Here is a 27,368-nt window from a genome sequence, read left to right on the forward strand (position 1 = left end):
GATACTGCCAGGGCGCCCACACCTAGACAGGAGGACGATTAGGGTCCTCAACCAAAGCCTTTGGCTCAAAAGCCTAACCGCAAGGCAGCGGTGTTTGGCGGGGAAATGCGAATGCATTACCATTTCTACGGAACAAGTCGCCACATGTTCCAACCCCCAACCTGGAGGGCCAGGAGACCGGTGTGAGAGACTCTGTGAGTGTCGCGGGACACTCTCCAGTATAGCTCAATGGATTGCTGAGGTGCGCAAACCGTCACACCACGGTAAGGCCCAGTCTCTTCGTGACACAGGGCAACAGCTGCTCCCAGTAGGCAGCACAAAGTCAATAGCAGTTGAAGAAGTTGAAGAAGACCTGAATAGTGTTCTCTTAGGCTTCAGTTATCGCTATTGAGTTCCCCCTCAAGGAGAACGCGGTTGGCTTATTTCCCTGGCGTACTTCATCAACACCTTTTTGTTTTTCCTGGCGAGGTCTCTAATATGGTGACTTGTTTTCGTATGTTCTGTTGGCGGATTTTTGATTTACAACGTCTCCGCATTTTACGAAACCATCTCATCTTCTGTATCTCCTGTACTCAACTTTTTTGAAAAATAGTTGAGAACTTTTTTGCAGAAGTCGCCGAATCCTTCTGGGTATCTTGAGGTCCATCCGACTGCGTGCCGTTTTTTCGAATTGCACACGCGTCGGCCCTTATAACTCTTCCACTGAAGCCAGTCCCAGCTTGAATTAATCGAGAAAGATGTGCATTCCCGAGAAGTCTGCACGGCAGAAGTCTCGAACTCACGTTTGAGGTTCGGGATTCCTGGCCCAATAGCGGATGAAATGAAATGTCAGCACACAGTGGGCACTGTGTCCTAGTGGGGCGTTATTTAACACCTGATCGACGAAGTCTTTTGTTGGTGATGACCCACTCCAGGAGGGATGGTAGTTAGCCTGTGCGGTATCTGGTGGGTGTGATGAAATGTTGAATCCAAGCGCTCTGTTGAACGGCTTTGGTCAGCACCGCTGCAAAATGTCCACTAGACGCGACGCGTTTGAGCCCCATCCGGGATACCTTGGGGGCGTTAGGGGCGAGATGGCCCAAGTGGTTAGAGCGCGAATTTACTGAACGGAAGGTTCGTGGTGACTTCCCCTGTCTAGGCTTGGACAACCTGGCAGTATCCCAGCCCTCGTGCTTCCTTCGGGTGGCATGGCAGCTAGGCACCGGAAGGGCGCTACGGCTGAACGCTTTGTGGGGGCGTTAAAATCAGCAGCAAGAGATATGTGAAGTGGTAGCTGGAGAAGAGTTGCTCAAGGGTTTGTATGCGGAATTGGTCATCTTCCGGAGCACTCGAGGAGCAACGGTAGACCATGACGAGAATCGGTCCCGGATTTGGATCCATGGTGCGTCGCAAAAAAGTACAGGAGTGGTATCGGAGAAGACAGTCTGGCCACATGTAAATATAAAGCAACCCCACCAAACCTCACGCGTTTTGAGTCAACTCGAAAACTAGATTAGTTGTCTATCAAGATCGCGTCAGACATCTGGTGTGAGCCAGGTTTCTGTAAGTACGATTATGGACGACTGTTCAAGGCAAGGTGGTTGTTTAATACCGTGAAGTTTGCTAAAAAGACTGATGCAGTCATTCGGCAAGAATTTCCGAACTATGCTGCGTCCAAATGTGGGGAGTTGAGAGGTCTGCTACCAGAGAGGTTAGCGGGTTTAATAGCGGTACGCCGAGTTTGAGTCCAAGGCACCGAAGGGGCCTATGTGGCATACTTGTCTACCTCCTGCCCTGGTGGTTTTGAGGACCGCTTTTCATTTGCAGGTTTTTTTGCCCCTGAGAGTCCGGTTCGCACGGACCTTTTGCCTTTGGAGGACGTGATTTCTCCCCTCCACAGCAAAAATTTGTGGCCTGCTTATCCGGTGTTCGAGGGATCTGGGTGCGCAGTCACAGTCGCTAGTTGACCTGGTATGACCTTTCTGGCAGCAATAGCTCTGTTGATCTCGTGTTCAGTTAGTCGAATCAAGTTGCGTGGACAAGTATTTCTGAAAGCTGAGGACGTGGCTTTTTTTAACTCGTTTCCATCCGACCCCAAGCAATCTTCGTATCCGCATTTCCAGTAGCTTCCTGGTAGAGCAGCTCGGTACTCTTCAGCTACTGAAACTCGTCGAAGTTGACGGGTGGAATTGGTCTGCCTTGAAACGCGCAATGCTGAGGGAAAGCCAAGTGATAACCGAGCTCGCGCAATGGCATGATCAGAATCGAGTGGCGTACTGCAGAAAGAACGAGAATCTTTAATTGAGGCTCCTTGTCGGTAACTGAACGGTTTGTGCTCAGCGCATAACTGCAGCAGGCGTTCACCTTTGTGTGTGCCTGGATTTTACTCCAAAACGACTACCTAATTGAGGCACAGCAGCGCTGAATCTATTTGCTGATTCATAACCTTGGCAACGTCAACAAGCGCTGAGCCGTGAGGCTGCCTCACTGAGCTACTCAGTGTCTTAGAAACTCTGCTGGGACGTTCGTGGATACGATGATCAGGTGGTGATTTTCAGCGCATGTTCAGGATATGCTACAAAACGAACCGCACAGATGCGACCATCAATAAACAACCTTTCGGAGAGACATTCATCAACTCGGCGGCTTAGGACAATGTCAATTTCAGCCGCATCGGCACCCACATCAACGGAGTTTGATGTTTGGGTTGCAGCAACGACTTATGCTTTCCAATTATGGAGTACCCTTCGACCCGTGAAGACGTTTTACGTGGTTTTCAAAAAAATGGTTTCCATTTCCAAAAGGTCTGATCCAACAGGTGTAATATCATCGGCTTACTTAGTTTTTGTGGGTAAACTCCCTGGATTGCTTCGATCCCCCAGGTGTTTGGGGCAGGTCAAGAAAACCCGAGCAGCATACCGATCACGAGCCTGAAGATAAAGAGTTACAGTGGACACTGTCGCCTGAACTCAGGAGAGTGTTTGGGTGGGACACGCACGTGCCCACGGGGGAGGTCTATGGAGCATTTGTAAACAATAAAGAATTAGAAGGACGCTCTTCATGGTCAAATGCTGCCCCAGCTTGACGATCAGCTATGTTAAAAGCAGTCTAACGTTCGAGAAAAATGGCTATCTTCGGTAGTCAGGAGTGGTGCGGTCCCAGCGCTTGTTGCAAGGTGAAAATATGATCAATACAAACCTTATCATGAAAAAACCCATCTTGGTACTCGTAAATATGACTCCAGATGATGAGTCAACCTGTGCACGCAAGTACCAGCTAGCACCCTGGAAGCTCCGGCTACTAGAGTGCTGCGCAGGTGGTTTTCACTCGATGCTTTTGAAACTTTTGTGAATATAGAAATCATCACAGAGGCGCTCCATTGATGTATTCTGCCTCTCAGAAACAGGGATACAGGACACTCGCTTTCTTCCATGTTCTAGCTGTGCAACCCTGGTGATTTCCGCTGCAGCTGGACATGCCTGCTTGGGTGTCCTATTCACCGACGGAGCAGAAGCGTTTTTGCTTGAGGTTTATCGCAGCCTTTTTACTCTCCCTGCTTATGCCTCAACGAAGTGTATCTCTGAATTTGTCGAAGGCAGTTTCGATGACGCTCTGGGTGCTTTTTCATGACGGGCTGAATTCCCAGAAATAGTTTCGCTGTAGGGTTGTATGGTTCAAGGAAGATCACTGCAGGTCGATGCAGCGAATGGTGTTTAGTTCTCGTTGAAGTATACGCCCCGACAGACGGTATTTCCGCATATGAAAAGAATGAGTTGTACTGAGGTCTGTTGTGACTGCTTTGGTCACAACAGATATAGTCATCCTGTCTGGTGATATGAACAGTCAAGCGGGACAGCTAGACCTTGGAGAAGCTGAGTTGGACAGTAGATTTAGAAGCAATACTCAGTGTACGAACAATTGGGAGCTTTTTCTTTGGTTGTGTGCTGACCAATGCGAACTTTAAGCACAACCGCTCACACCGAGTTGCTTGGATCTCACCAACCGAAAGCCAGTCATGGACTCAACTGAATCGTATGGCTGTCAGATACTGCTGAGCGCTTATTATCGATTGGTTACTCACCAGTTAGTGATGGAGAGCCTCAATTACAGATTATCATTCCTTCTGCGGCACAAATAATGCAATTGACCGGACTGGATTATCACTTCGTTTTCCGATAGCCTTACGCGTGCGGAAGCAGACCTACCCCGTCCATCAACTTCAATGAGTTACAGTAGCTTAGCAGTATCGAGCCTATCTGGACGAAGGGATGTCGGAAACGCAGTTATTTTTATAGCGAAGATTGGTTGGGAGTCGAATGGCCTCGCCCCCAATGTTTTGTCGTATCTCCTACCCTCTCATTTTCCGTTATCGAGACTGTGGCAGCTGGATGCAACTTACCATTGAGCTGAAATGAACCGAACTTGTCCAAATGTGGTGACACCATCCATAGTATCTCGCCCGATTGAGCTCTTTTTTCTGTTTTGCTTACCATCTTTTACCCACTGCTGTCGGGAAACATGCTTCACGTGGGACGATCTCAGAAGTGTTTTTCGAGATAGGGGTGTTGCCTGCGTCAGCAGCACACCGTACAATCCACAATGCAATGGGCAACTAGAACTGCTGGACGGCTGTTGGGAGGCCGCTTATGTTCTAGAGGACTTGAGGTCCTGTACCCTGGAAGCGTCACGTTCACCCAGATCACTACTTTGTGTGACCACGCATGCTATATCTCACAAACGACATTTCCTACACGGTCGTAAAGTATTTTCAGGTACTTCTTTCCCTCGTTATTCATTGTCACATGTACCCATCCTTATTCGCCCACATGCTCAAACGTCAAGGCACGGTCCAGTTGTGTAGGTCATGGTTGTGTGTCTGATGTAGTCAGTGCAGGAATCTCAAAGGCTCGAATCACGTTTGCTAATTTGCGTCACTTGTGGCCTCAACAAGGCATCTCACTGGATCTTAAGGGTCATGTTTACCAGGCTACAGTAAGGGCTGTGTTGTTGTGTGGGTGCGAGACATGGCCTCTTCGGGTAGATGATGTGAGGCGTCTTCAGGTTTTCGACCACCGATGGCTCAGAAGCGTGGCTGGTTTCGGATGGCGTCAGCGTATCAGTAACGAGGCGATTAGAAAACGGGTATTCGGTTGTGCTGCAGGCACCTCAATCCGGGAAAACATCCAGCATCATCGACTACGATGGCTCGGTCATGTGCTACGCATGCCAAAACACCGTCTACCGAGACGCGTGTTGTTCTCCGTGCTTCCTTCAGGATGGCGCAAACCGCGAGGTGGACAGCACATGACTTGGTAAAAAGGCGTGAAAGAGATCACGAAGAGTTTGGGTGTTGTTGGTGTTGTGAGACTTCCAGGATAGGGTCCCCGTGACCCCGTCTGTGCTTGGCTGGAGACGTTGCAAGAAATGGCGGCTAATCGATGTCAGTGGCGTTTGTGCTGTCAGTTTCTCTCCAGATTGTCTGATTGAGCGGTTGGAGGTGTAGACACCTCAGTATGCTTGACATAGGCCAGCACTAGGTCCCCTCCCTCACCCGCACTTTTTCTCTTCTCTTCACTGTAGGGCTTTTAATACAATTATATATATATATATACGCATATACATATATATAACTAAACGAACTTTATGGTTGTACGGCAGTGAAGCATCAGTGCCAACACTGATGTTGCTGTCATTGATGATGATGAGGATGCAAGGCACGGTCCACTGACTAAGGAAGTTGTGCTACTAGAATACCACCCAAAGTGTGCGCGTGAACGTCCTGTCAACGGGTAAAAGACAAGGAATTTTTGACACGTGAAAATCCTCAATGTAAAACTCGGATAAGCGGAATCTAGAAGTTACTTTTAATACGACCGCCGATCCTTGTGAACCAAAATAGATGTGAACCCACTCTATGGAGGAAATGAAAGAACTCCTACAGCAACCAAAAAGTTAACCGTACCACTTGCGTTGTGGCGCAGCATGTTCACCTTCCTTCGAAACTGATCAATGCAACGCACCAACCACCTTGTTTCTTGTGGAAAGATTGTTATATATCATTTTACAATCAATCTTCCTCGAAGGGCTCTTTTCGCACAACCACTTGAAGGGTGGAAGAGAGCCAGAGGCGGTCAAACAATGACTTGGCAGCGAAGTGTGAAAGCCTTTACCAGCAAACTCAGCTGCGCTGGTCATCGCCGTCTTCCTGGATGGGGACCCCGAGACGGGCCACATCAATGACTGGAGACATTGTCAGACATGGCCCAGTCGCGCCCTCAATGGCGCTCGTGCATCAAAGCTATTGCCTTCAATGCATAGCTCCTTTTCCAACCCCCCCACTTGACAGTCCACTGACAGTGCTGGATTTATGCACCAACTTACCAGCTCGCGCCTGCAATGCGCAGCTACCTCCCCCCTCACCCAAATCATCGGTGAACGAAACTGTGGCAGCTACAACCACTGTACGACGAGTACGCGGTTCTTACAGCTGACAATAATAATGATGATGATTACAATCAATCAATCGACCAATCGATTTATCAGCTATAAACCGTGTGCTACAGGTACATCGGTTCCAGCTGCTACAGTTTCGATCACCGGAAAGTGAGAGAGTGCGGGAAATACGGCCAAGCCCCTGGAATTGGATAGCTTTGATGGCGATAGCTTTGGTGGGGGAGATTTATTGACCGTGCGATTGCGCCACTCCTGTCAGTGCCACTAAAAGTTGGTGAGTCGAGTTCCGGGGTCCCCATCCAGGAAGGCGGCAATTGTCGACTCGACTGAGTTTACCTATTAGAGTTTTCATTCTTCGTTGCCAGGTCATACACTGTCCACCTCTTTGTCGCTTTATTTCATCACAGGGCTGAGCGAAAAGAGCTTCGCTAGGCAGGCGATCTTCTGGCATGTGGAGTGCATGTGCTAACCAGCGTAACCTATGATGCGTGAGTTATTCATTTGTTGCGGGAGAGTTCCCTTTTCCTACGACCATCTGGCGTACCTCGGCACTGCCAACTTGATGTGCCTACAATGTGAGATGGCTCAAGTGGTTAAAGCGCGACTTTACTGAACGGAAGGTCGATGATTCGAACCTGGCCTTTTCATCTCGACTTCCCCTATCTAGGTTTGGTCAGCCTGGCAGTATCCCAGCCCTCGTGCTTCCTTCGGGTGGCATGGCAGCTAGGCACCGGAAGGGTGCCACAGCTGAACGATTTTTCCCCACCAGACCTGACCACTGATTTGGAGACACCGATGGTCAGACTCCGTCCCAGTGCAAAACTTTGTCCTTGGCGTGAATCTCATGTCACGTCAGTGCCATGGCAGCTAGCACCGGAAGGGTGCCACAGCTGAACGATTTTTCCCCACCAGACCTGACCACTGATTTGGAGACACCGATGGTCAGACTCCGTCCCAGTGCAAAACTTTGTCCTTGGCGTGAATCTCATGTCACGTCAGTGCCATAAGTGTCGGAGGTTGGCAAAAGTTGCCCTGGCCTTCCCGATCCTAGAAATAATCTCATTTCCAGCCAATCCACCGGAACTTGTACAACTGCCCAGGCAAACAAATTTATCTACCACGTCGATTGGCTTACATGCAAGCCAGTCTTGTTGCAGCACTTTGAAGGTACGAAGCGTATGCCAAGCCGTGCGGCAGAGTCATTTAGGTTACTTGAAATTGTCTGCATTTCGAACCAAGGAAAGCAATATAGGCTGAATAATCAATGTATGTGAGTGAACGTCCCGGGAGCATTCTGATTCCCGAAGATTTCAGAGGCTGGCAGAGAAATTTCAAGCAGCACATCAATAACAGAGTTGAAGAGGAAAGGTGAGAGGGCGGCCTTGGGTCATACCGGAACTTGTATGCCCAGGCAAACAAATTTATCTACCACGTCGATTGGCTTACATGCAAGCCAGTCTTGTTGCAGCACTTTGAAGGTACGAAGCGTATGCCAAGCCGTGCGGCAGAGTCATTTAGGTTACTTGAAATTGTCTGCATTTCGAACCAAGGAAAGCAATATAGGCTGAATAATCAATGTATGTGAGTGAACGTCCCGGGAGCATTCTGATTCCCGAAGATTTCAGAGGCTGGCAGAGAAATTTCAAGCAGCACATCAATAACAGAGTTGAAGAGGAAAGGTGAGAGGGCGGCCTTGGGTCATACCCATGGAGGTGGTGAACTCAGACAAAGGCTTGTCGTATACTCATACGCGCCCACATGCGTCCGCATACAGTACTTTCATAAGGAATATAAATTTGAAAAGGACACCTTTGATCGCCAGATATCGCCAGCTTTCGACGATCGACAAAATCAACAGCAGCTTTCAGATCAAGAAAAATGACCAACGTGGGACGTCTGTAGGAGCGGCGTTGTTCAAGAACTTGTGTCAAGATAAACATATGACGATACATCCTTGGCCAGGGCGAAACTCAGCCTGGTTCTCACGAATCTTTTTTCCCATATAGTGGATTAACCTGCGCATAATAGTGCCAGAGAGCACTTTAGGTGCGAAGGATACCACGACGGTTTTCATATAACGTTCTTACGCTTCTTTGAAAGTTTGGATGACGGTTTGGGGCTCCATTTGACTGGTATTCTGTTTTCGTTCCAAATCTGTAGTATGGTTGTCATACTGTTCATCAGGACCTCGTCACCTTTGAGGAGTGCGGGGTGCAGACCGGGTCAGATGCCTTGTCGCGCTTGAGGATCGATATCTCATGCTGGATTTCAGTGGCTGATAGCAGGCTGGTGTCGATTTTCCATTCAGGCCTGCTGGGTTCATACTGTTATTATTATCCTTATTATTATAACTATTATGAATAATATTGTTCGTGGTCATGTATTTCTATGTTTATTATTCGTAACTCGATTCGTCGATTCGGCGGGATGGCCAAAGTGGTTAGAGCGAGAATTTACTGACCAGAAGGTCCGTGGTTCGAATCCGACCTCCGCCACTCGGCTTCCCCTGTCTAGGCTTGGGCAACCTGGCAGTATCCCAGCCCTCGTGCTTCCTTCGGGCAGCTAGGCATCGAAAAGGTGCTACAGCTGAACGCTTTTACTCGATTCGTCTCGGTGTTTTTCTGGGATTTCAAGATCTTCGGTCTTCGTCTGTTCGAATCTATTGTCTACTTATTTTCATCCATAACACATAGATCCTCCATGAAACCGATACCGATTTCCTCCTCTAAGGTCGACTTTGGAAATGTACACTCTGACTGTGCTTCTTACCGTCCCCAGTGGGAAGCCTGCTGGTAATATTTTTCCCGGATCATCGATTAGACCGCATTGCTTTGGGATTCATCATCAGAGGCCGCAACATTAGTGTTGGCGATGGTGCCTCGCTTCTGTACACTCACAAGGTTTATCTGATTATGTCTAAAGCTTTAATGTGTAAAGAATGGTTGAGAGAGGGACCTAATGCTAGCCTATCGCAAGCATTATAAGCTGCCCATACTTCAAACTGCTCAATAGGACTATCCGGGAGGAGATTGAGAGCACGAACTTTAGTGATATCGGTTAGCCACTATTCCTTTCAAAGTTTTCAGTCAAGCGCAGGAGGGGTCACGGGAGATCTCTCTTAAAAGCCGAGTTGCACCAAAATCATCCAAACTCATTATCTCTTCGGCGCCCTTCAACCAACTCATACATTATTCACCTTGCAGCAATAACAATAGTTGAGCTGTAACACCCGGTGTCTAGGTACGGTACCACCGCAAGGGAGCACAGGGTTTGCGATACCACCAGATTGCTCAAACCTAGACAGGAGCTTTCGAGATGCTGAGGTTGGGTTCGAACCACCTACCTACCTTAACCGCAAAGCTATCTGAATCTCAAACCCGATATTCAGGTGTGTTCACTTGAGTACTCTGGAAGGGTATAGGCCTACCGCTCTGGCTCATTTTCCTCGAGGACAAAGCTTTTCTGCAATAAGTCTCCATCCTCTCTTTTCAACAACCCCCATCCCTACCTCTACCTCTCGACTCCCCTTTCTAGGCTTGCGCAACCTGACAGTATCCCAGCCCTTGCGGTTCCTTCGGGTAGCATGACAGCTAGGCACCCTCAACCCTCACGGGGAATTTCTTCATGACGGGATCCGTTTCGTCGCTATTCACGCTGTTCCGATAATGATGATTATGTTGTGAACCGCGAATTCGCTGTCCTTAACTCTGATTGACTTGCTTTCTCGCCTTACAGTGACGCGATCAGCTTGGATCAATTACTTTTTGTCTCGAATCTTTCGTCATTTGTAGCCGAATACCGGGCTGTGATGACATTTCCTCACAGACCGTCGGTATCGATTTTGCCATCCACCCTCCTCTCCGTGCCCTATTCTCATCCACTCTTCTTACCGTTGATAATCCCTTATCAATGCACTTACTCTGCTTAACACACCCCGACTCTCTCTCCTTTTCTATCATCATTTCAGATCCCATTCCGACTTCGCTTTGCTAACTCGTGAGTAACTCCTCCATCCATTCACTGTTCTGTCATGTCTACTTCGGTACAATCCCAGGTGAGTTATTTTCATCTCATGTTATTTGCCGCTTGAATCATGTGTGATGGTTCGTTACAGCATTAGAGCGTCTACGCTACGTAGGGCTCGAATGATATTAATAGGAATATCCTTGAAGAGACATGACTTACAGTGTTACTGAAACCCCTTCGATTGATGACGACGATGACCGGTTTTGTCCTTCTTCAGGTTCATTTGGTAGGCGCAGTCTCCGCGTTTTCGTCCCACTTGGAACCAAATTGTACGAAATTTATGAAATACGTGCATTTACCCCCCAGTTTGGTTGAAGACTACGAGAACTTCAACTGAGCCTCTCATTGAAATAGACGTGGGATGCAAACGTGCGTAAGTCGCGAATTCGGGTTCAAATCGAACATAAGGCCACCGGAAACTCGTGGACTGTCTACCGAAGAAGAGCGAAACCGGTCGTTGGCTTTCGAGGAATTTTCAACAAATTTGTGGACAGTATTCCTTCAAGGAAATGCACTGCAATGTCGAATGTCGCACCAACTAAAACACGAGGCGGCCTTTGTGGAGCATTTTGAAGGATACCCCAAACGGGATTCACCTGGGATTTGTTTGAGTTTCCTGTTGAAACCAGATTGAGATAAAAAATAGGTATACTTCGAAGTGACAAGTGAATTCCACAAAAACAACAGAAATTCAGCTTAGTTGAATGAATATCTGTTATATGCTCTTCGATGATGTATCGGTCAGACACGTTAGATCACCGGAAATGGAGAAGGCAAACAACTTCGAGCAACTTATACTGCAAACTAGTTGATCGTTCCGTGGTATGGGATTCAACTGAACCAGAATACAAAAAGAGCTAACAGTCCAATAGGATGTCAGTGAGAGGCTGAAATACAGAAACAAAGGTTTCATTATACAAGACAAATCGTTAGTTAAATGGATTTGTTCCTTTGGTGGTAGTCCTCCCAACAATATCATAGGGCATGTTCCAACTCAGTGGTTCTCAAACCCTTCAGCAAGTCGCCCGAGAAATTTGTGCTCGTGACATGACAACCTGCCACTGAATTGTGGTCGATTAATAAGACTCTGGCTAATAGAAACGTATCAGTTGAGGGATAGTCTAGCACAAAAAGTTTTCGACTATCCTGATCCATTTCTTCAGTGGACTATTACATGTCGAGAAGTTGCCTGTTATGAGGTAAATGCTCTTGTTATTTAGCAGTACATGTTTGTTAACGATAGACGCGCTTATCGACGTACACGAGAATCATTGTCAGTGATGTTTTTGCTATATCTTACACAGTAATTTAATGGAGGCCGAACAGAAGTGTGCCATGACAGTTGGGATGTGCGTTTTAGTAAACAGACCAATCATTTTCATTCTTCACAAAAGCCAATGAAAATAAGTACGTTTCTCAGACCTCACTGCTCCATATTCAGTTTCTTCGTGGAGTGACCTTTCGCCACTCCCATGAGGGAGACGTCAAACCCACAGTTGACTTATCAGTCGCTACTGTGAGTTGCGTGACCGCCGTAGAAGCTCCGCATATGCGCCACCTGAGGCTTATCTGACGTGCTGCCGCTCGACCTGCGAGTACCGATCACATAGGGCAATGTTTGTGTGTTCTCTTATCAATTGGATTTTTACATGACTTTTGGCGTGGCTTCCGTTGTTTCAATATCATCCATGGGTGATACCCAATATTCTGATGAGATACCGACAGCTGGTGATAATTTTTTAAATTACCCATCGGTCAATCGTTCCGCAGTTCATTAGGCGACCGGTCAGTCATAGCAGAGAAGTGATTTGCTCCCGAAAATGGCTTGAGCTACTATCGTCTGAAGAAAATAATTCTATAATTCACTTTCCCCAGCCTCTCATCCTACACTTCATCTGTCGTGCCGATTTGTCCCATAACCTACTCCTAAATATGTGAATCAGTCTCATTTGCAAGCCTTTCGATTCAGATGGAATTTTTCTCTTTTTTGTCCTCTTGGGTCGTTGTTTTTTATTGCCTGGTAACCGAGTATTTTCTCACTCTGAAAATTCTCCGGCGGAATCCAACTTCCGGAACCCGTTTTTCAATCTGAATGATACAACCCCAAATTCGGTCAGGCACTTTGTTAGGTTCCCGAATAACTGCCCAGTACTGATATTCACCATCGATGCAAGTGTGTCCTAGGACTCCTTTTTGCTACAACTGCACCCGCTCTTCGCTAGTTCCTTGTCACACAAAGGCTAATCGTTCGTTTTCTTTCGATACTCTTCACCTTCCTTGACATAGGTACAGCAATATATCAGTTGCAAATACTACTGCTTAACAACCAAAGGAATGTAAGGAAGGATATCTTAGTAAAGAGTGGGGAAAGGGCGAAATACCGAGGGCTTACCGCAAAAGGACTTTCACTCTTTAGGGAAAACGGGTATTTCTATCTGCCTTGGAAAATTTAACGTAAATGCACCTGTAAAGGTAATTTCTCAGTTGGCTGCTGTACGCAACAGGTTGAATCAAGCTGATCAGCTTTGGCATCACTCGAGTTCCCGGATATCCTTTGGAGTTAAATATGTTGGGCTTCTATACTAACAGCAGGCTGTTCGTGCTGACACCGGACTAATCAAACTGTCATAGCTTATTCGGGTCACGATAGTTTTACGTCACGAGCTCGTGCCTTATCACACGAATTATCTTGGGCTTAATGCACTGCTCATAAAGTTGCTGAAAACTCCGACAGCCCACGACTGGTTTCGCCCTTCGTGAGCGACCGAACCGTTATTGGGTATCGTAGTGTACAGGTGTGACGTTGAGCTCGGGATAATTCAGGCCGCCGGAAGGTCCGTGGTTCGAACGCGACCTCTGCATTTTGACTTTCCCCATTCTATGTTCGGGGTAGCGTGGTAGCTAGGCACCGAAAGGGTGTCGCAGCTGGACGAGAAGAATCCCAAATGTATTTCAATCGATATAGCCACAGAGAGTGGAGCGCACTTCACAATTCCCTTCGACAATAAGAGGGCTTCCAGCGCTCTAGGTTCTATTTTGGTCTCTTGTAGCAGAATACAATTCCAAAACGACTGTGTGGAGGTATTCGAGATCATTGACCAGCCCTCAAGCTCAGTTATATTTGTGATACTTAGGTATCGTTTCACTGAGGCTCGGGTGCATTTCTACCATACCTGAAATCATTTCAGTTCTCCCACGGTAATCTGTATCTAACCTAGCCTGGTAAGTCGGGATGGATTAACCATGCACGGAAGCGTAAGAGCTCTTACTTACTGGCTACATTTCTCAAACCTTCGTTTTCACCATACTGAGGTTTCGAAAACTCCGTTTTGACCGGAGATTCAGTTCATCTTTACCTTCTATTTGAATAAATATCCGCATCTATCCAACAGGGATCAGCCGGCGCTGACGTCTCCAATCAACAGCCTGATGTTGGTGGCCAATGGAATGCATGGGGTATGATCAAAGCCTTCACGTTTCGTCTTTTGATAACCTACTTCGTCTTCAATCTGTTCCGACGTCAGCCAGCTAACCAGCCTGGCGCAACAAACAAACCTATCCCATCAACCAACATTTTCCAAAGCGGCACACCCATGGAAATGTATGTATTTATGAACGAACATCCGACTTTCACTGCTTTCAACGATTCGCAAGCGTTGTTCTGGCACAAACAGGATTTGGTATATGGTGACTGGACTGGGGGTCCTCATGGGGATGGATCTTACACAAAAGAAGGAGTGGTCGATTGCGGTCAGGTACGATTGTCTTACTGGATTGTGGCAGTCTACTATCATTTTTATCATCTTGGATTCTCCCTCTGCGATATCTGAAGGCGTTCAAGAAGTTGGCTCTTGGTACCCAGTGTAGGGGGGGGGGGGAGATGGCCCAAGTGGCTAGAGCGCGAGCTTACTGACCGGAAGGCCCGGGGTTCGAACCCGACCTCTGCCACTCGACTTCCCCTGTCTAGGCCTGGGCGACCTGGCAGTATCCCAGCCCTCGTGCTTCCTCCGGGTGGCATGGCAGCTAGGCACCGAAAGGGTGTTACAGCTGAACGATTATTATTATTTTTATTTTTATTATTATCATTATTTATTACCCAGTGTAGGTCCACGATAACAGGGTGCAAAGGAAGCCATCGAGAGAACCCAATCGTTGAAAAACGTGGGAGGACTTCAGAAGTCAAATGTATTCTAGATTTCAGTGAGGGATCTCTACCATTTCGTGGTGATTCTCCAAAGGAAAATGGATCATTCGCTGATTTATCTCTCGAATAATTTGTTGGTCATTTTATTTCTGTATCTTAGTTTATTGGGTAGACCTCCGTTTCTGCCATGGATAATGTCAGTCATGTTGCGCCTAGCCGGTATGTTACCTAGATGGGTCGAAAGTGCAGCAGGTTTAGAGGTGCGATACTACTCATAAGGTTGCTGAAAACTCTTCGACAACCCACGACCGACTTCAACTTTCTTAGGGCTCATCAGGTGGGCGCAGTTTCTCAACCTTACGGTCTATTTGAACCCAAACTGCACGAAGTTCGACCACTCCCTTTATCTCCATGCCACTTTGGTTTTTCATGTTCGGTTGAAAAAGATCATCGTAAACGAGAGATTCCGCTGCGTTTTAGGTGGTCCCCCTTGGAAGCCAAACTGGTACACAGATGAGTGTATCAGTTCATTATAGCAGGTTGTTTTGTTCGCAACTCCTATATTGGCCCTTGGATTACTGTCGGTAGTTTGAGACAGCACTGCATGGATTCTAAATAAGGTTGCCACACAAATTTCCTCATGGTCAACCTGGTATCTTCGTGATGGGACGAGCAGAACGAAGCTAAAATTATCCGGATTGTTCCTAGCTGGTTCGCTCCACTTCCGTTCAGTATACTTGTTTAGTTATTTTCGAATGGTCCGACACAAGTACCCCTAACTTTGTGTTTTGCGCAGATGTTGGTGGAAAACTTAATCTGATTAAATCTAAGAAACCACAATTGAATGTCCTTACTTCGCGACGTTAGAATCCGACGACTTTTGAGTCCCGTCAATAGTACTCTATAAAAGTCTACGAACACGCAAGTGCTTCATGCGTGTAATAGTACTTCCAGGTGTATATAGGCCAATGAATCTTTCATACGATTCCCATTCCTACCTCAATTCATTGCACGTTCAATAACTCAAAATGGGCATTTGGTCTCCAAACCCCTTTAGATAACTCAGTGTTGAGTGCGAATCTGCTGACCGTGTGTGATTCGAACCCAACATCGGCATCTCGACTTGTGTCTAGGTTTGGGCGACCTGGCTTTGTTTCAGCCCTCGTGCTTCCTTCGAGCTGCATAGGAGCGTTACAGCTGAACATCTACTACGACTACCCGGTTGCCGAATTTTGTTGGGAACATCTCCGAGTTTCCATTGCCTTGGGTCTTTAGTTGTGCCTTGGTGGCGCTCGAACGAAGCACTAGGGTTTATACTGTCACGAAATTACTTGTGAAAAGCGTCATATTTTTGTAAGGTTCTTTTCGTTATGAGCACAATTTATTTTCCATCTTTTTACATTTCTAGTTCCCGCAGTTGATGCACAATGGATCGCTTTATTTGCATGTCTACGTTGTCAAGCAAGGATTCTCTCCGGACCCTTCGGCTGGAAATCGCTATTCGAAGAGGCTGACCATATATCGTTCGAAAAGTACGCCTTATCTGTTTCGCACAAACTAAACAGTTTGATCCATGGTTTCCCATAAGGTTTGTTTTCCCCAATGGTATTTGGTGATCGTCAACTCGATTACTGAAACAGCCGCGCAGTTCCTTCGGAGCCACAGCGGCCCCGGTATGTTACCTAGATGGGTCGAAAGTGCAGCAGGTTTAGAGGTGCGATACTACTCATAAGGTTGCTGAAAACTCTTCGACAACCCACGACCGACTTCAACTTTCTTAGGGCTCATCAGGTGGGCGCAGTTTCTCAACCTTACGGTCTATTTGAACCCAAACTGCACGAAGTTCGACCACTCCCTTTATCTCCATGCCACTTTGGTTTTTCATGTTCGGTTGAAAAAGATCATCGTAAACGAGAGATTCCGCTGCGTTTTAGGTGGTCCCCCTTGGAAGCCAAACTGGTACACAGATGAGTGTATCAGTTCATTATAGCAGGTTGTTTTGTTCGCAACTCCTATATTGGCCCTTGGATTACTGTCGGTAGTTTGAGACAGCACTGCATGGATTCTAAGTAAGGTTGCCACACAAATTTCCTCATGGTCAACCTGGTATCTTCGTGATGGGACGAGCAGAACGAAGCTAAAATTATCCGGATTGTTCCTAGCTGGTTCGCTCCACTTCCGTTCAGTATACTTGTTTAGTTATTTTCGAATGGTCCGACACAAGTACCCCTAACTTTGTGTTTTGCGCAGATGTTGGTGGAAAACTTAATCTGATTAAATCTAAGAAACCACAATTGAATGTCCTTACTTCGCGACGTTAGAATCCGACGACTTTTGAGTCCCGTCAATAGTACTCTATAAAAGTCTACGAACACGCAAGTGCTTCATGCGTGTAATAGTACTTCCAGGTGTATATAGGCCAATGAATCTTTCATACGATTCTCATTCCTACCTCAATTCATTGCACATTCAATAACTCAGAATGGGCATTTGGTCTCCGAACCCCTTTAGACAACTCAGTGTTGAGTGCGAATCTGCTGACCGTGTGTGATTCGAACCCAACATCGGCATCTCGACTTGTGTCTAGGTTTGGGCGACCTGGCTTTGTTTCAGCCCTCGTGCTTCCTTCGAGCTGCATAGGAGCGTTACAGCCGAACATCTACTGCGACTACCCGGTTGCCGAATTTTGTTGGGAACATCTCCGAGTTTCCATTGCCTTGGGTCTTTAGTTGTGCCTTGGTGGCGCTCGAACGAAGCACTAGGGTTTATACTGTCACGAAATTACTTGTGAAAAGCGTCATATTTTTGTAAGGTTCTTTTCGTTATGAGCACAATTTATTTTCCATCTTTTTACATTTCTAGTTCCCGCAGTTGATGCACAATGGATCGCTTTATTTGCATGTCTACGTTGTCAAGCAAGGATTCTCTCCGGACCCTTCGGCTGGAAATCGCTATTCGAAGAGGCTGACCATATATCGTTCGAAAAGTACGCCTTATCTGTTTCGCACAAACTAAACAGTTTGATCCATGGTTTCCCATAAGGTTTGTTTTCCCCAACGGTATTTGGTGATCGTCAACTCGATTACTGAAACAGCCGCGCAGTTCCTTCGGAGCCACAGCGGCCGACCATCACAAATCTTTATCACAGGTTTTTACCTTCTGGTAGTTGATTTTGTCAAGTGGACCAAATTGTGCAGCGTTGAACTCAACGGTTTTCTAATCCCTGATGGTCCATTACGGCATGTTATCACTTCTGAGTTCTCACCGGCCGTTCGAACGGTCTTCACACTCTCAATCATTTTGATTGCTCCGTAGCGAACTCGCTTATATATTCATAGCCGTTCTCGATTCGAACTCTGAGTAGCTGACGTGCGGGATGACCGAGCTAGCACCACTTTATCAGTGCCTGCCAAGAGTGCCTAAGAAGCTAAAATGTTCGTATTCGGGTGATGTATGAGGCCCTCTTGGTGCCTTAAAGGACGACCCAGTAGCTCTCCTGGTTGTGCCGATCGGTCAGCCGCACGTCAGCACTGCTGGTCAGACAGCCCTACCTATAGCTTCAACCTGCTGGACACTTTTTGATTGCTCACGATTGTTCATCTTACTGTTTGAATTTGTATGGTAATTGTTGGCTGTGTTATGTCAGAAAAAATCAACATGGAACACTCATGTCGACCTCTGTAGTTAGTGCGCACTGGAATTGACAGTATTCATGGTGTCCCCAGTGTAGCCGATGCATTCCATCACAGTTGATCCTCCGAAACAAATATGGGAACGGGTGTCTTATAAGCCGCTAGCAAGTTCAAGTTGGGAGACCATATGGTTGTGGTTGTGGATGGGTCAAGATGATCCCGACCATTCATACTGCTGAAACGCGTATTTTTAAGGGGAAATTTTTTGAGGTCATTTTTCCACATCGAAAGCTTTCAGAAAGTGTCGAGGTACCGGAATGAGCTCAAGATAGCTCAGTGGTCGAGTTGCGAACTTATTGACCGGGATTTTCGTGGTTCGAACCCAACCTCTACATCTCGGCTGCTCCCCTATAGGGTTGGGAAACCTGGCAGTTTATCAGTCCTCATGCTTCCTTCGGGTGCCCTGACAGCTAGGCACCGAAAGGGTGTTACAGCTGAACGCTTACTTCAGTTGGACTTTGTGAGTTTCCCAACCTCTATTTATGGTACACTAATGTAACTGTCTGAAGACTGGCAAGCCTGCTCAGGGGCTTGGATAAATGAACCCTCTGTGTGGTTTGTGTGGGAGAGTGGCCCGATTTCTTTGAACAACAGCATGGCCTGTCTGCCACCGTCCGGCGGCCTGCCCAGGTGCGAGCAACTTTTGGAAATGTAGCTGGGCGTGCTAGCTTCATAGTGAAACAACAACCGGGGTCAATGGAGGAAACTTGGTTCGGTGCTGTTAAAATGGGTTAAAATGGTAACAGAATCTGCTAAAGCTCAAACCAATGGCCCTAACCAATCCTCAACAGGCTTAGCAAATTGATGCTGCCGAATGCATGTGAATGGGTTCACCCGGCAGCAACCGACATATAGGGATCGAATTACTCTGAGTTCGGATGGCCTGCCACAATAATTCACCATGATCTTCCGTAGGACAGCTAAGCAGCTGAAGAATATCAGAGTAGTTGGAGAGTTCCTTAATTGATCTTTCTGCAAGAAGTGCCATTTAGGAAGGAATACCGTAGTTAGTCGGAATGGGATGTCGCTCATACGACAAGTGGCGAGTGTAACGTGGGAGTGAATGTACATGTGTTTACTCGTGCACTATTTGGCTGGTCACAGTAAACGGCGATCCGTCAACATCAGGATCACGTCGAAGCAGTACTATGTTAAATCACTCAATGCGCACTGAGTTGTAGATGACAATGGAGGCTTAAGTGAGGAGCACAGGTTGTCCAGCTTCATCGGGTCGGATGTATTGCTCATACTGGGAATTATCAGATTTTGAAGACGCTGAGAAATTGATGGATGTATTATGACCGAGACATTATGGCTGTACAAGAATGCCGGTTTTTTGTATGATTTGGTCCACAACCGATTTCTACACTTACCTACTTCTCCACAGATTGAGCTGGATAGAAAGAACCCCAACGTCAGTAGTGACTAGCTACCCAAATCAAACAAATTGGGTTCCGTTTTTCTCACAAGGGGTCGGTGCGAGTTGTCAGATCGTGCAGTATCTTTTGGGCTACAGTCTTCGAGTAGTAACTTTTTCGCGGACTCAAAAATACCGCCAGATTTTTCCAGCTTGCTCATAAACCTGTATATTTCACTCGATTATTGGCCTACGTTGTCTGTGGACTGTCTTTTTTGCTGCAGTAGGTGTCATGAAGGCGGAGGCCTTTCGTTACTGGTCGCTGCCGTTATCGATCAGCTCACCTTGCTTTGGTATTTCAGGTTGCAACTAGTGCTAAATCAACACGTACACCATCCTGCAATCATTCCGGCAATCACTATGCAGTACAGCAAGGGTCGAAGTGAACACACTTACTGCTATGTTGTCCGTTGCTTGCACAACACATGACATTCCTAGTAGTTGTAGCGTTGTAGATAACGAATCGTTACAGTCACGTGACCACCTTGTGTTGCACTTCGCGCACCTCCCTTCCGGCGTTGCAAACGTTCTCAGGTTTCGTGTGCTTCGCTATTCTGACTCTGTTCCAGCGGTCCGTCTAACGTAGAATCGGTTGTGATTCATGTTGTTCAACGTGACAGTTCAACATTCTCAACGGTAGAAAGTCAAGCACGATCACTAGCGATAGAAGGAGTTAATTACTACTTCCCGTTGGCGGTTTCTGCTTTGGTTCTGGAGCCTTATCTTTCTTACTGCGCAGAGGTAGTTCAGGCTACACTTATCGATTCGTACGAAAATCGTATACTAGATTACTAGTTCTGAGTCTGCCAGGTTTTGTGTCTGGCGATTGTTAAGGTGTTCATTAGCAAGGTGATGCAGTCAAATCAGTATATCTCCAAACAGGACGACACAAGCGATTGGTTGTACGGAGGAAGGTGACAATACGGTTGTTGAGTACCTCTGGAAATAGCTCAGTGGTTCGGGCGCAAACCTACTGACCGGAAGGCCCGTGGCTCGCACTCAGCCCTCGGGCATCTCGACTACTCTTGTCTAGACTTGAGCAACCCGGCAGTATATCAGGCATCGAGTATCCTTCGGGTGGCAAGGCAACCAGACATCGAAAAGAGATTGCAACCTAACGATTGTCGTTTATTAATGTAGGCAATGACCGAGCGCTGTATATCCCATTGTCCAGCGGACTTCAAGCATATGTAGCGCTACCTGATTAGGAAGTCCTGGCAGGCTGGTTAATCAATCGCCACAGCCAGAACAGTCGATAGGTCGTCGTTTGAGGAGTATGACATACCAGTCACACCGCGTGAACACGTTCGCCCGTCCCGAAGTAAAAATTCAGATGCGTCCAACGTTCATCGGTGCACCGGTGTCAGATGCTTGGAGTTCAAATTCTGACACGGCCATGGGATATGCTCTAATAAAAGCGGAACTTGATTCTAGTGCTTCTCCCCTAGCACAGGTGGATGGCTGTTCAAGCGAGAGTGATGTGAATTCAAACATATCCCGCAACCCCCGTAACGAAATCTGTTTATACTGGCCGACTCCATTAGTGTATCGGATCTTTCATAATTTCTTACGGAAACACCGTAGATCATCATGGTACTTGCTAAGAAGTTCAAATTGCTGAAGTTCCCTCCGTTCTACGAATACAACTCAACTTCGGGTTTATTGATGTATAACTTTTGAGTAAGTGACTACAAGGGATCACTTTTGCAATGTAGCTTGGATCGGAAAGGGTTTTGTGGGTATATCCAAAGTTCACTGGGTTGTAGGTGCTTGATTTCGCCTGTCTTAACCTTCCTTCTTGTAACTCTTGTAGCAGAGTGGAGTGAGAACTCTCTTCTGGAACATAGAACACAACGAAATCTCTCTATTTGGGTAGTCCAAACTACTAACTCATGAAAGGAGACGTCTCCGTTTTTTCACAATCTCTCACTATACTGCTGTCATGATGGGTTTTCTCCCTACTGAATAGCCCGTTGTATTGGTCTACTTGGTTACCTGTTCGTTGATGGTAGAGCTGCTACAACGAGTGCGGTTTAACTACTCGCCAGAGTATCCCCTACAATGTGCCATAGCTGACAATGGTCGAAAGTTGAGCGATTCCAAAATAGTAAAAGTGACAGACAGATGTAGCACCCTCTCTCCTAAACTGCATACGCAGCATCCTGTACTGATCGATGTTCGTGTGTGAGAGAGAGATAGAAGGAAAAAGGGGCTCAAAGACTCAATTGGATGCTCATATTTTTCACCTTTACCCGACAAACCGCCTTCTAATCTCTTCTAATCCTGAGTCGTTGCTCGTAATCAATATGTTGTTAGACTGTCTGCTTACGATATTGTGAGGGTGTGTGGTTGAAATTCGTCTTCGCTCACTCAGATTACCTCGAAACGAATTTCGCTGCCATGAGAGGGCTGTCTAAACATGGACGTTCATCTTAGATTACATATGGGCTTACCGATACAGATTCATTTTATTCTTCTGAGTTTTAGAGACTAATACTTGGGTTCCCGCGTTCTTCCACGGTTGTACCTGTGGTTTATGTATGAGGGTAGTAGCAGGCAGTCTGTGTAATCCTGTTCAACTACGCTCGATATGGCGTTGACCATCTGTGCATTCAGTCCATTTTTCTATTTTCATATTGCACTTATTTTTCGATATCGATAACCTATTGTCTACTATGCTCTGTCTCTTAAGACCATCGAGTTTACCCAATCAAGCCTGTCTCGGCCGTTTACTTTGGATTTCCCCTGCTCCTATTCACCACTTACTGATTTCCGTTCTTGTCGAAATACATTCATTTGATTACCAATTTGGTTTGGAAACTCACCTGGAACCCGACTGAATCTCTCGTTTGTGATATTTTTAAACTGCGTTCTAGGTGTCTCCCGTCAAAACCAAACTGGTACATAACTGAGCGTATTTCGCTAATTTTATGCAGTATGGCTCCAAGTAGAACATAAGGTTGACGGAAACTCAGGGACTGCGTCCACCTGATGAGCCCCAAGGAAGGCCGAACCGGTTGTGGGCTGTCGAGTTTTCAGCAACCTTGTGAGTAGTGTGTTACGTCTTTGCATTTCTTCTTTTTGTTCCACTTGACCAGTGATCACGCGGTACAAGCGACGTCGTCTCTCCCGTACAGTCAACTTGTTAACCGGTCAGACGGACACGCATCCAGACTTGATTGCCAATTTATCAACACCGGCAGATGTGACCTACCTTCCTGCGACCACACACTGGCATCCTAACCTGACGATTAACCTGGTGGATGATCAGACTCCTTGGGTCAAGGGTGCTGTTCCAGCGCCACTCGATTACTGTAAGTCCACGCCCTTTTCCTGGTGAAAGCTTGCCGACGAATACCTAGCTGTCCGATTTTTTTCTTTTATTTCTTTGTTCCCTTGTTCCTTTGATGCCCCTTGTCCGTTATTGAAATCAGCTTTCTTCCTTCACACAGACCACACGGCATTATGTGACGGTAGCTACACTGTGATTGGTTGGTTTATCATATTGTTGTGTATCATCCACTCAAGTGAGACAGCTGTGCCTGTCATCTGGTCAAGCATGATCTGAGCAGCAAGCAGATGTTTTTGAGATATTTATGAATGAATCGGAATCAGGTAAAAACAAACCGCACTGTGACTTGCTGCCTTCGCATTAAAATCTTAAGAAATGGTCATCTTCAAGCATCGACAGCACAAAATCACTTTTCAACATCGATGCTTCGCTGCCTTACAGCGATTATTTTTTCAAAAGCCTTATCATTAAGTAAGAAATATAATTGGATGGAGAAGGGACTTGGTGCTAGAAAACTACAATCATTCCTAGGTGCCTACAGACACTCATTCAGACAATCTGGTTTAAAAACTGACAGCAAGAACGCCACTGACATTGATTAGCAGCCATATCGTGCATAGTCTCTAACTGTGTACAGTAGTTATCACGCAGACCCTTCCCTGGATGGCGAATCGAGCCAAAAACACCCAGACTTATCGTACTCTCTTTCATGTCTCTATCAGGTCAAAGGTTGACCACCTCTCTGCCACTTCTTTACTCTGAATTGGGTGCTGTCCTCGTCGAACGGAGGTTCGGCATGCTCACTACATGGCATAACTAACAGAGTTTCTGGTGTCGGATACATTCATCGACTAAAGTTCCTGTTGCACAACCGAACACTTGCTTTCTAATTGCCCCATGCGGATTCGCCGATACTCGCTCACACGAGCTATGGTTCTGAGTCAACGGTTGTAAGAAATAGAGCTCTGAAGTGTAAGAATATAACGGGGAAAATGTCCAAGAGTTTTATCACTTAACTTTAAGCAATCTTATCACATCTTGTGGCCATTATTGCTCGTCCATGCCTGTCGTATCTGTGTTGGATATGCACTATTTGTTCCATGGCATAGCTAACGAAACCTTTATACATATTTGTATTGGACCATTTTTCGCTCTTTTGCCAGTTGGAAACTTATTTATAGTTTGAAATGTTTGAATGTTCATTTGTCATGATAAGTTCTGGTGAGTCCGCCTGGACTAAACCGAAGGCTTGCCCATACACCAACCAATGAAGTTCTCTATATAAGCTTATTAAAGCTGATTGGCGTTAGCATTACTAGTGAAAGAAAGAAGGCCTTCGCTGCGGAGTTATTTATTAGAAAATGCCAACTGACCGGTCACAGACCATTGGACGGGGAAACAAAACTCTCATATTTATCTTAATTACAAAAACTGAACATTCATCTTCTCCTGAACGCGTCTTTTTGAACTCTCCTGGATATTCACTGACTCCAATCATTCATCGCTCAAATCCAAGCGAATGTTACAAAGCGACTCCACAAATTCAGCAACAGATCTCCCCTTTTCAAGAGACGCAAAGCGAAATTCCACGAACAACACACCACTCGCATGCCTCCTCATCAGTAGTATCACCGTTACGCTAGTAGTAGTACGATCATTATCTTACCTCAGTCAACACCATTTCAGGGCCAGCTGAACGAATGTTTCATTTAACTAGTCTGACACACGGTGGTGGGACGTTAAGCTAGGCCAAACGATCGATTTCCTATTGTATGTAAGGGTGCGTTTTTAAGTGTAACGAATCCATCCACGCGTTCGTTTTCCACAACTTCCATACGTGACGAAGAACCTTGATCATAATATTATCCCTGATCAAACGATCCGTCTCACATTCCGAGTACAAGATCGTTTACCTTCTAGAGTCGTTAAAGTATAACTTCCCATAAGTGGAACTACTCATGAGTTGCTGAAAACTTGTAGACTTCTCATTTCTGCCAGTCTTGGACCACAAGGCTATCACAGTTGAACAATTAGACTGATGGAACCATGACTGGCCGACCAATAGCCGGGTTAATCCCTAATTTGACACGATGAAAATGCATTGTTTCCCGATAAGCCTGATTCATTTCCCCTTATCCACGTTCCTTCCCTAGATATCGAATTCTATGAGCCAACCAATGAGTATTACCCGGTTTTGTATTTTAACGACTATTGGAACTTGAACGAAGACTACAAGCCGGTCAATGAGACCACTCCGTTATTGCCAATGTCGCTGACTGTAGCTCCGTTGTCTCTTTTCAAGTGGCAGCTGTATGCGGCCCAGTCTTCTCGAAAGAACTGGTTTACAAATCTGCTTGGAGATGCAAATCTAGGTGGTGAGGTTGAGAGCGAGGAGGAACAGGACACGCTAAAGGTAAGTTTGTCTTCACCAATCTAGAAGGCACGGAGGTCTGATACATCAGAGAAGAACAGTGGTTGCTATCATTGACGAGCTTCTTCGAGCCCATAGACCTCTTTCACAGGACTCATCCTGGTGTAGTCAGGAGTAGTTGGCTAAACGTCATTGGTTCAAGCCCACCTCTGAATTTCCTACTGTTCCTGTCTAAGCTTGAACAACCTGACAGTACGTTTTCACTTACGTCAAACCAACGGGAGCGTTTTTTACGAGGTAACCACTTCCGGTGCATTTTTTGTGACAGACCACTCAATAGTATAGTCGAGACGGTTCAGTTTGGTGTATTTCGTAGCGAAATCGGGCTCATTTCTTGGTCTTTTTTCTATCCGGAGCGAAATGATTTTAGGCTGTAAGCTGTCTTTTATCTTTACAAAACTGCAGCCTGGTGAGCAGCATGATTACCTGTCAATTCGAACCCTGTAATGTGGGGACACGTCGGACAAGGGGAACATAACGACCTAGGTTGCTTTGGGGGCATCCAGACATCCGGGGAGACCGGGCCCTTTGAACGCACGTTTGCCTGAAAGGGCAAACTGGTTTTCCAGGCGCATCGAACGGCAATTCAATAACCGTCCTGGTTGTGTCAGAATCCCTGCTCACACACGAGTACTCACATGCATCCCATTATTGGATCTGAATATCAGTGTATGAAATTGAACAGTGAATACACCAATCGTTACAAGACAAAAAATTATGGGAAAATCGATTAGCGTACACACGAAGTGGTTCCATATTTGAGAAGAATTGTCGAAATGGATTTAATATAAAGGTATTTCGAGTATTTCGGGGCACGAGGCGGGGCACAAATATGAGAATCCCAGTCAAGCCGAAGACCGAATAACGAATATGTAACCTGGCCAAGATGTTGAAGTCGGCAGTTTTCTATATTGTTTTTCTTAGAGGACGATTTATCAAGTAGCTTTATCACTGAAAGAATTCTTTATTATCCTTAAGTGGTACGTCACTCATTTTCAGGGGCGTCACGAGGGCTGTGAGATTCTGGCATGTTTGCTTTTATTTCTTCCTTATGATGCTATTCAAAGACCTCACTTTTTCTTTTTGGATTCGTGACGTGGCTACTCTGACCGTACGGGCTGCAGTAGACCAAGTCAACAACGGTTATTTTGAGTGTAATTTATGGCTACTTGAACAAATTGAAGTAGTGTGATACATTTGCGAATTCACTGCCTCGACGTTGCTCCCCTCCACAGAAAGCGTTGATCGAAACGAATCCATACTTGCTGGCCTTGACAGTCGTCGTATCAATCGTCCACAGTATATTCGAGCTACTAGCATTCAAAAATGGTAAGTGCTAATGATTTCTTAGCACTTTGAGCCCCATGACATGGAATGCATGCTAATAAATTCAACCCACATCTGCCCGTTTAGATATTCAATTTTGGAAAACTCGTGAATCTCTCGAAGGCCTTTCCGTTCGTTCTGTTTTCTTCAATGTGTTTCAATCTTTTATCGTGCTACTCTATGTCCTGGATAACAACACGAATTTCGTCATCACCGTTTCTGTCTTCCTCGGGTTGGGAATTGAAATCTGGAAGATCAAGAAAGTTCTCGTCTTTCAGGTCAGTGGTTTTCAATTTTCCAAACGGATTCTATTAGCCTCTTTTGGTACAACAACAGGATGAGCTATTTCAAGCGGTTGCCCCGAAACCTGTTCCGATTGCCCTGTCAATCATGGGAATGGATTTCTCTACACCCCTGTGAGGTTGTGGTTTTATAGTTTCGCCCCCCTTTTGAGGGCTCACCTGATGGAATCGACTGGAAGTAACACCTGCTCGTTTGTTTGGTCTCTTCAGCTTGTCGAGAGCCAGATGTGAATGCGGTGTAAACCTTGAGAATAAGGTCGGCGGATTAAAGATATCATACTTGACTGCAACGTCGGTGCCTTAATC

At 46.2% G+C, this 27,368-nt stretch overlaps 3 protein-coding genes across 3 annotated transcripts in view; 2 read left to right on the forward strand and 1 right to left on the reverse strand.

The window, feature by feature from the left end:
• The window catches only part of T265_06171 (hypothetical protein), a gene marked incomplete at both ends in the record, with an annotated part of 6,968 nt that extends 6,432 nt beyond the window's left edge, over positions 1-536 (reverse strand). Inside the window, one exon of the mRNA XM_009171372.1 lies at positions 448-536. Within this exon, the coding sequence (XP_009169636.1) occupies positions 448-536 (89 nt within the window). The remainder of the gene's footprint in view (positions 1-447) is intronic.
• Positions 1-856, forward strand: part of T265_06172 (hypothetical protein) — a gene marked incomplete at both ends in the record, with an annotated part of 5,934 nt that extends 5,078 nt beyond the window's left edge. Inside the window, 2 exons of the mRNA XM_009171373.1 lie at positions 31-307; positions 713-856. Of these exons, the coding sequence (XP_009169637.1) occupies positions 31-307; positions 713-856 (421 nt within the window). The remainder of the gene's footprint in view (positions 1-30; positions 308-712) is intronic.
• A 9,545-nt stretch (positions 857-10,401) lies between these two features.
• Positions 10,402-27,368, forward strand: part of T265_06173 (hypothetical protein) — a gene marked incomplete at both ends in the record, with an annotated part of 28,175 nt that continues 11,208 nt past the window's right edge. The window contains 7 exons of the mRNA XM_009171374.1: positions 10,402-10,486; positions 13,851-14,213; positions 16,011-16,134; positions 22,810-23,025; positions 25,157-25,416; positions 26,670-26,763; positions 26,848-27,038. Coding sequence (XP_009169638.1) covers positions 10,463-10,486; positions 13,851-14,213; positions 16,011-16,134; positions 22,810-23,025; positions 25,157-25,416; positions 26,670-26,763; positions 26,848-27,038 — 1,272 coding nt within the window. The remainder of the gene's footprint in view (positions 10,487-13,850; positions 14,214-16,010; positions 16,135-22,809; positions 23,026-25,156; positions 25,417-26,669; positions 26,764-26,847; positions 27,039-27,368) is intronic.

The sequence above is a fragment of the Opisthorchis viverrini genome, assembly GCF_000715545.1.
Source record: "Opisthorchis viverrini unplaced genomic scaffold opera_v5_124, whole genome shotgun sequence".
NCBI lineage: Eukaryota > Metazoa > Platyhelminthes > Trematoda > Opisthorchiida > Opisthorchiidae > Opisthorchis > Opisthorchis viverrini.